We start from the raw sequence: 9,537 nt of genomic DNA on the forward strand, positions 1-9,537 counted from the left end.
GGAGGTCCTGCCTTATTTAAAGAAGAGAAATCTGGGTCTTCACTATCAAAGTCTGAGCTTCACAACACAGGTTTATGAAAGTGTGTCGTGGCTCGAAAAAAGGAGATTTCTGAGGATCTAGAGGAAGAGTTGCTGATACTCATCAGGCTGGAAAGGGTTACAAAACCATTTCTAAAGAGTCTGGACTCCACCAGTTGACAGCAGATGGTGTACAAATAGAAGACATCTAACACCATTGTTACCCTCCACAGGAGAGGTTGAACAACAAAGATCACACCAAGAGCAGATGCGTAATAGTCCGGGAGGCCACAAGGAACCCCAGGGTAACAGCTAGGAAACTACAAGCCTCTCTTGCAGTGGCTATAGTCAGTGTTCATGAGTCCATGAAGGACTTGTGTAGGACTTGTGTAAACTATGGACTTGCATTTTAGGTCATATTTATGCAGAAATAAAGAAAATTCTAAAGGGTTCACAAACTTTCAAGCAGCACTGTAAGTCTCTACCACCTCACCTTTTTTATTTACCAAAGTCAAAGTTTGAAACTCAACCCAGCATATAAGACAAGTTTTGAAAAAGGTATGGATATTGTTCACTAGTGCAGAAAGGGAAAAGTGGCTCCCTCAGACTCAAATAGTTATACTGTTCTCTATTTCAGCAGGGTTCAGATAGGTGTAGGGCACTTTAAGCTGTGAGTTTCTGGTTGTAATTGCTTCACTGAGGTTGGACAACTCCTCTTGAAACTCTTTAATGATCTGCTTAGGTGGAGCCTCATCAAAGCGCTCTTCAGGGTACGTACCCAGGGGAACCTGCCAAGATGACAAAAACAAAACTGTAAATCTGACTGACACAGCAACATGCTTGTGGTGCAATTTTTCAAAGCCCTTTCCAAATGTGGATGGATTATATATTATTAGGGCTGAACGATTTTGAAAAAATATCTAATTGTGATTATTTTGACTGATATTGCAAATTGCAATATTAGAAGGAATGATCATTTTTACATAATTTTTAAGATTTCAATTGAAGAACATATTAAAATGATTATGGTGTGATTTTTGCAGGGCTCTGTACCAAACAAAGATGTTTTCTAAAGTCTGTAGAATATGATGTGTAGGCTACAACATTATTTAATTTAAAATGGTATTTTGACACACATTTCTCCTTTAACAAATATTGTGCCCCCTGCAATTTGAAAATTGCAGTAGACCATATTGTGATTTTCAATAAAATTTCAATTAATTTTTCAGCCCTAAATATTATTCTACTATTTGTGTGCGTTTGTGAACACCAAACCTACCATGTCTGTGTATTTTTCTGAAAGTATCCAAAACGCTGTTGCAAGGCTGGCTGTCTCTCCCACATTTGGCAGCGTCTCCAAAATTGTCTTCATGCTTGACTGCCCCTTTGTGGTTGGAGGAGGTTTTTGCAGCAGGATCGAACCATTAGGCACCCAGGAGTGGTAGTCAAACTAAATGAAATAGAAATAGAAACAGAAGTTTTGATATGTATCACATTTTATTTTTTCTAATTTCTAACTGTTAAAGTCCTCCTTCACTCAGAAATGATTTTTTCTTCCCGTTCCTTCACTTGGATGTTTGAGTCTTACTGTGCAGAATGATGCACATTAATCTGCTGAAGGGGTCATTTCTCAAGGCTCACCTTAAATCTGAGTTTAGGATGTATAAATCGAGCATGATTTGTGACATCACAACTAGTTTTGGAGCTGATCTTGGTCCAATATGCAACTTGGACAGTGGACTCTTCAGTGACATAGACATGTTGAATCTAGCAGTAAAACTTTTGAAATGAAATTTGCATGTTCATAGATTCTGGATTTTTCAATGAGGGAGAAGGAATAGATGTAATTTTACGAAGATTTAACCGGGTAATTGACTTTTTGCAGAAAAACCACGTAAGACACAAATTAAAACATAACAGTATCTTTGTACATCTTGAAACATGTCTGGAGGAGATCTTTAATTTTTTCGTTATTACTGTGGGGTTGTTGGCCCAGCTTTCATGGGAGACAATCATAAAACAATGAATATAAAAACCAAAAAACAGAATGTAAAACTACAAAAGAAATGCAATCTCTTTGCAGAAAAACTATATCAGACACAAATTAAAACATAGAGGTATCTTTATATTAGGGATGTACAGAGAACCCAGTATTTGTATTTGTATCTATATTTGTTGAGGCAGCAAAATTATTTGTATTTGTATTGGAATAAAAATGAAAAGAGGCTTAAAAATCCTGTTTTTGTTTTAGTATGCCTTTAATTTTATAAAATTAAAGTGTTACAAGAAGTGTTCATGAATAAACTACTTTACGAAGGAGGTCCCCACACTGGGTCTCGAACTGGAGTCTCCTTGATCATAGACGACTGCGCTGACTACTAAGCTAAAACTTAACTCATCATCTCGTTGCATACAGACCTCTACCTATTTATACACCCATAACACAGAGACAGCACACTGTGTAACGTTTAGGGAAGAACTTCAAAGGTGATTCTTGCTTTGCACTTTTCATTTATTGCCTATTTTTTACAACGTAACTTTGTGGAAAGGAGAAAGGGAACAACAGGTTATGGAGAGTCCTATGGGAGCACTTCGCATGTGTCAGTAGCTCAGCTTTAGCTGGGGAACACCCTCAACTCCAGGAGTGATGTCCAAATTAGGAAATGTGTGTCATGTTGCAGGTGGATGTGACTCCCCTCATTGAGACCCGCTGATAGATGTAACAGCGGAGCAGAGGAGAGAGACTGAGATAGCGATGTAACCAACCTGCGTGCTAGTATTTGACGTGTTTTATTTTCTTCCCGAAACAAATAATTTTTAAAATATTTGTATGGAACAAATATTCATAAAAAACTCATTATTTGTGCTTTGCCGAATAACGTATTTGTATTCGGACACACCCCTACTTTATATGTCTTGAAACATGTCTGGAGTGGATCTTTAATTTTTTCGTTATTACTGTCAGGTTGTTGGCCCAGCTCTCATGGGAGACAATCATAAAACAATGGTAATAAAAAACAAAAAAACAGAATATAAAACTACATAAGAAATGCAATCTTTCCACCACTTTAAAAGTAAACTTATATCCTACTGAAAGGAATTCTTACAAGGAAATGAATAATGGATAAAACACATTGCAGATCTGCCACTTACTCCAAATATTTGTTTATTTGTTCATAAATTTGTTAAAACTCAAAGATGTATCCTATTGTCCCAATATTCATGGACTGTGTCCGAAATCACTCCCTTATTCACTCATTCACTCATTCACTACTCCTTATATAATAGACACTGAATAGTTTCCACAATAGTGAGCAGAAAATCAAGATTTCAGGCAATCACTAATTATCTAATTGTCATTAATAAATCATTACCGTCAGCTGTAGAGTTGTGCTACAGTAATTTTCACATCTATGAAATGTGGAGCGTTGCATTGTGGGATTGTTACTAAAAAAGTAGTGCACATGCCATGGACACTACTTTTTCTGTTCCATCAAGTTTTTGGTGGCACTAAATAGTGTATATATTTACACACTCAGCATTCAGACACTCAAATAAAATGGGGTAAATATAGTGCACCATACAGTAAATAGGGAGTGACTTTGGACACAGCCATGTCTCACCTGCCCACTGTTCACTGCAGCATGTTGAGCCGTCACTGTGAAGATCACCATGGTAATGAACCTGATCACTTCCTTGACAGCATGAAAGCATCCTGGACACCCTGTTGGCAACACAGTCATTATCAGTTATTTTTTTGTCATTCACTGCATCTGTGTGGAAAATTGCAATATACTATAAGCTACTACAGTATATAGTGTTTTGTGTTTACAAATTCAAAATCAGAACATTGGTGAAATACCTGAGGCTTTGTTTCCTAAGAAGCCATGGGTGAATATCTCACGGATCCATTCCTGCAGTTCAGAGTCTTTACACACCTCACTGTCTGAAGGATAATAGTACCCCACTATTGCCTTCACAAATCTGGCAAAAATATAAATTTACAAATATGATTTTACATTGTATTCTGAAATCAGGGTGTTATTTTTAAAAGTCATTTCAGCCAATCGTCAGGAAAGGGTTCAGGAAAGGCTTCAGTATGGATTATAGCTGTATCCTGTAACCTGTTGATGATGTTCCACAGCTTCAGGCCGTCATCTCTGTAGTAGAAGTTGGGGATAGACTCCAGTCCTCGTGCAGTGATGTTGTCTGGCAGACAGAGGGAGCTGTAGGTCATCTCAGAGAGAGACCTTCCAATGACCTCTGTCATCCCCTCATGTCCAAGTGAACTCTAGTGATTAAGAACACAAAAGTATATAAAACAATACAGAAGATAGAAGTGGTTTTTACTACACTGTATTGAGAGTCTCAACATTTGATTGAAAAAATATGAATATACATGATAAAGATCCATACTCTACTTAAAATCCCGTCAGGTCCAAAAATAGATTTACGGGCCAAAGTATTTATTTGGAGAGTGTAGCGGACGTGAGGGATCAGCAGCTGTGCAAACAGAGGGAGGAATATTAAATTCAATGTAAAATTTATGATAAAATCACCATTAAAGTGAAGGAACATAAACATTTCTATAAACCAATCACCCTGATAATTACAAAACCAAACATATGTCTTTCTAGTACTGTTTGTAAGTTATATTGGAAAACTGAGTAAAAAGTCTTGATCAGATCATCAAACAAGCCTTAGTTCTGTGTTTGCAACTGCATAGTCATATACCTTATAGAGGGGATGAATCTCAGGGAAGCTGCGGAGAGCAGCAACACTGAAGACTTCTGCCAGTAAGTGAGTGTTAACCAAGTGATAGACAGACTGATGAAGCATGGAATCTGCATTTTTAATAAACATCTTGGCCAGCAGCCAGTCAGTCTCCTGGTCACTGGGCAGAAAGATGGGATTCTGCTCAGAGGGTTGTTGTTGCAGCTGGAATGTGATAAAACCATCATTTAGCTATTTTTCTACTTTGAAACATACTATTTCACTTAAAATGCAAAGTGATGAGTATTCCACACCATAAAACTTTTTGTAGAGCCACTTCATAAGGGGGAAGCACCTTTCTCACTCTCTCTTCCCCTCATGCACCACTGTGTATTTTTCATTTCAAAAGCATATAAATATACTGACCTTATGATTACAGGATAACTTCTGTGATTGACATTATTTTACTAAAATGTACTTGATAATGCCTACAAATGGGAAATTTTCTCTGTGACATAAACTAGGTTATCACACGAGATCACATGAGAAATGCCAAGTATTTTTTGAAAGTGCCTGCACTTTTCCAAACAGTTTCTAAGGACGACTTCTCAGATGGTTCTGTGTAACAAACGATCTGGCACATCAGGTTATAAACTAGGGTCCTAATGCTGAATTTGAACAGCTATAGCCCATTAAGACTATTGAGATGCACATTTTTTGACTGATTGAGTGAAAACAGTTTTTCATTGGAAAGCATTTTGTGGAATACAAACAACAAACAGCTGTAAACAACCTGGATACAGCGTGACGTTATATCAAATCTGTATCTAAATTCTCTGTGAGGGGACCAATAATTTTATTCAATGAACTTTCTATATGTAATATGAATACGTTACTGGTTTGCTCTGCAATGAAATACCTGTATTGCAATTGGCATCAGTTTGTTCTCTGGGTTCATGTAGAACAAACAGAAACCAGCAGTCACATGCACAGATTCACCATCTGACAACTTGGTGGGTAATCCATCCATCCTCTTGAAGTCACAGAGGAATATATTGCCTTTCTGTATAGGAAGGAAAGATGGAGGGAAAACATACACAACGTACAAGATTGTGGTTTTCCAGTATTATAGACATGGAAATATTCAGGGACCTTTTCACTGCTGTACAAGTACAATCAAAATTCAAACCTACAAATTGTCTCTCAAAGCAACAATTATCACCCATTTAAAGCCAGTCATCTTCCATACCGTCATTTCCTCCTTCAGAGAGGTACCCTCTGTCAGAAACGGCTTCACCATGTCCTCTGTGACTGGAAAGTTTGGAGGAAGCTCTGAGCAGCGCTTGATGACATTAGGGTTGATCCCGTTCAGAAATTGGAATCCATAAAAGTCATCCTCTTTCCAGTGCTCTTTAACGTACTCTAGGAAAATCACAATTGATGATTGTAATTTGTCCTCTATATCTAGGAGCCACATGTAGAGCATCACAAAGTTGTCAGAGAATGACACTGTGGCACTCACCCCTGACACTGAGATAGTTTTATTTCTTTACAAAGCCTTATAGCTTTGTTTAAATTCAGCATTTAAAATTCAAATTGAAATGACAGATTTGTACAAATAGTAGTTTGAATTTATATTGACTTTCCCTCACTTAACCACACAGTGCTAAGCATGAAAGTAAGTTTCATTCATACTATTGAGTGTTATATACTTTAAGCTAATTTACATATTTAATAGTGTCAGGTAATGCACCTCTGTTGTTCTAATTGCATACACACAGTAATTTCATCCATCGTTAATATAAAAATATTGATTAGTGCAGCTTTAAGGCCAGCAGTAAGCCGTGATCCAATCAGCTGAGTGACTTTTGTCAGTCACTTTCCATGTCGTAGCTGTCCCTCAGGACCATTTAATCTTGTAGAAAAGATATCTGTCCCCGTCCACCTCCATTTAGTTAAGAGTGAGCCGACCATCATGTATCAAACCCATTACAGCACCTAGGATTTAAATATTTATTTCATGGGTTTTTCATTCTACTGTTGGGCCAGGTCGACTTAGTCAAGTATACATACAGTACTTGTACATATATTCTTACATGGACAGTCACTTATAAGTATAAAAATGATAGTGTTCAGGTGAGTTACCTAGCAGAATTAAAACTATACCTGACATTGTTGTCTTTTGGGACCAGAAGATTTGTTTCATGTCCTCAATGCTTTTCCATTGTTCAGTAGATCCAGCCAGCCCCTTAAACATGAGTTCAGCACCACTGAGGTCAGAAAGGGTAAAAAAAAAAAAAGCCATGTAAAATGCAGAAAATTAAACAAAATACTGACACTGATGCTTCAAAATGGTTATTTGTCTTACAAATAATAGACTATATTGGAACCTGACTCACGCTATTTTCTTTATGTACTGTATTTCCATTGATTTGGACATAGAGAAGATGAGTTCAGCTGGTAGCTCAGATGTATGTTTAAAACTGCTGATGTGTGGCCATCTTTCATTAGTGATCTCCCATCTAAAAAATGGAAAAAAAAATGATATGCTTCTGAGACAAACTGCAGCTTTAGGTACAGTACATAGCGCACACGTGAGAACTTACTGGTAAAGGCTCTTTTTAAGTGTCAGCTGATTTTTCCGGTGGTCAATCAACACAGGATGGTTCTCCTCAAAAACCTTAATGGCTGAGATGTAAAAAGTACACAACAGTCAAATTTTAAGTGACATAACTAACAAAAAACAAGTGTCATATTGTGGGTATTTAAAGCAGACCTCTCCCTCCTCTCAGCTCCACCAGTTCTCCCCTGGACACCCATCTGTAGCAAGGGAAAAGAATGGCATCTCCCTCTGGTGTCATCACTATTATTTTGGAGCAGTACCACTCATCTTCTGGGAGAACAAAAAACGGATCTTTCTCCACCTTGATTAGGAGCAGTGTCCCCAGAGACAAACTGGTTTTCACAGTATAGGTCCCTGTCTGTGAAAAAAGTTATGGTACAATATACCTTATGTCTGCAGCAAAATAAGAAAGTATGAATCAAGGTGATAAACAAATAGGAAGGACAAAGCAAATGCAAATCTTATTCAAAGGATCATTTTTGCTTCTTCTTTTCTGAAATTGTTACGAATTTTAAAATCTACACTTGGATGTGGATCTATAGGCTAATGAAGGCCATTCTATGAATATTAGTGCTTTATATATGCATGAATTACAAAAAACAGTAATAAACAGTAACATTGGCATAAACCTAATTTGAGACTCTTATATGAATAATGGTCAACAACTAGATTCAACTTACTGTCCCAGTTGTAAAGTCAGTGCCGTAGTTGTCCAACTCAGTTCGCTCACTCTGCCCTTCAGTTCCAAATAAAGTGACATATATGTGGTCCCATGTTCCTGCATATGTAATGTCACCTGTTGACACCTCTAGCTTGTACTCAGCCATGGTCACTGTGATGGAAATCTGAAAATAAAAAGCTGACAATGACCAAGTTATCTTTTTGTCCTTTAATGAAAATCTTGCAAGGGATCAGCATACAGTCACAACAGAGTGTAATTGCAGACTGATGTCAGTTACAAAGTGTACATACTCTTTATAGATGAGGAGTGTGGTAAACATATTAGAATGTGAGTGGGATGCAGTGCTGGATGTCATCAAAGCTCCCAACTAATTAAAAAAGGAACTGTAGTATGTCCAAGATGAGGCTACTCCCTACTCTGATCCAGTGTCAAAAATAATGAGCACAGATGGTTACATGTTCCAAGGTTATACAATATGAGTTAATCAAAAATGCAGTAACTGTTTGTGTGATGCAAAGTGAGGTTTTTCCATTACATCACTCAGTGGAAACTGTCCTTAAAAAAATAACTTAACCCTTGCAAATAATTATTCCACAAGAGCTTTTGACATTTTTTCAAAACTTCCACAGGCATCCAAATAACTTCTTATTACTAAACGTCTGTCTGGTCTTATCCTACATAAATTGTTACATGACTATTAGCTGTCATAGCATGAGGAAGGATAAGTTAAGTTATTACATTTACCTTCAGATGTTTTACCTACCTCCTTCAGCTTCAATTGCAGGTCTAGGTTTTCCTTCACTGAGGGCTGTGTTTGTCTTCTTATAGTAACCTCCTCCACCCCAGTTTTGACCTTTCTGAGATGACTTCCCCGCACTACACATTAACATAAAAGGTGGTGTTACTCTAAACCGTCTTGTGATTCCAGTTTCTATTGCCTAGAGAGTGAGTAGGATGGGACACAGTTGTACAGAAAATCCATTTCATCCTCAAAAACCAAACTCCAGAAGCCTAATTTATTGATATCTCTGCATTTATTAAGGTCCACTGCCCACTTTATGAACACATAATGAACTGTATGAGGGCTGTTGAGCATGAAATTCATTGGGCATCACTTTACACCTAAATGTGACACTCATGTGCTCATTATCTATTATCTCTTGCTATCTGTACTTGTTCAGATATACCTACTGTACATTTTTACACATTTAACCCCAAAATAAATTATAGAAAATTAGAATGTCAGGTACTAGAAGCAAAGAGTACACAGTCCTTTAAATTGGTTATTTTAAAGTGGCCATATTATACCCCTTTTCCACAAGTTAACACAGCTCCCTGGGTTCTTAATAAATTGTATCTGACATGTTTTGGGGAAAATACGGCAAAGATCAAGCGCCACTGCAGCCTTTTCATGATGTCTTAACAGCCCGCAACAGGGCTGTTAAGACGTGATGAGGTTAGCACCTCAAACGGTCGGTTTGAGGTGCTATAAGTTAATCAG

General features: G+C 37.4%; 1 protein-coding gene across 3 annotated transcripts; it reads right to left on the bottom strand.

Moving 5' to 3' along the window:
* Positions 1–498: 498 nt before the first annotated feature.
* On the bottom strand, positions 499–8,935 carry LOC122965396 (hydroperoxide isomerase ALOXE3-like). 3 transcript variants are annotated; one of them, XM_044329417.1, is made up of 15 exons: positions 8,800–8,935; positions 8,035–8,213; positions 7,508–7,712; positions 7,338–7,419; positions 7,131–7,253; positions 6,898–7,001; positions 5,981–6,153; positions 5,651–5,794; positions 4,753–4,956; positions 4,435–4,521; positions 4,143–4,309; positions 3,881–4,002; positions 3,642–3,742; positions 1,298–1,468; positions 499–806 (listed from the first exon to the last, which is right to left on the bottom strand). In XM_044329417.1, exons 1-15 carry the CDS (start codon positions 8,924–8,926, stop codon positions 627–629), a joined length of 2,169 nt encoding a protein of 722 aa, XP_044185352.1. In that variant the 5' UTR covers positions 8,927–8,935; the 3' UTR covers positions 499–626. The 3 variants fall into 3 exon arrangements, with proteins under 3 accessions (XP_044185352.1, XP_044185353.1, XP_044185354.1); XM_044329418.1 differs by having other exon boundaries at positions 8,035–8,199; positions 8,800–8,900; XM_044329419.1 differs by lacking the exon at positions 8,800–8,935 and adding an exon at positions 8,327–8,623 and having other exon boundaries at positions 8,035–8,199.
* Positions 8,936–9,537: the final 602 nt, after the last annotated feature.

The sequence above is a fragment of the Thunnus albacares genome, chromosome 16, assembly GCF_914725855.1.
Source record: "Thunnus albacares chromosome 16, fThuAlb1.1, whole genome shotgun sequence".
NCBI classification, from domain to species: Eukaryota; Metazoa; Chordata; class Actinopteri; order Scombriformes; family Scombridae; genus Thunnus; species Thunnus albacares.

Excerpts from the sequence above, each read along its gene's own strand:
- LOC122965396 (XM_044329417.1), bottom strand. The coding sequence starts at position 8,926 with ATGTTAATGTGTAGTGCGGGGAAGTCATCTCAGAAAGGTCAAAACTGG. Across the intron at positions 8,214-8,799 it reads TGCAATTGAAGCTGAAGGAG|CTTTTTATTTTCAGATTTCC; the intron begins GTAGGTAAAACA and ends GGTCATTGTCAG. Across the intron at positions 4,310-4,434 it reads CTGACGGGATTTTAAGTAGA|AGTTCACTTGGACATGAGGG; the intron begins GTATGGATCTTT and ends CTTAATCACTAG.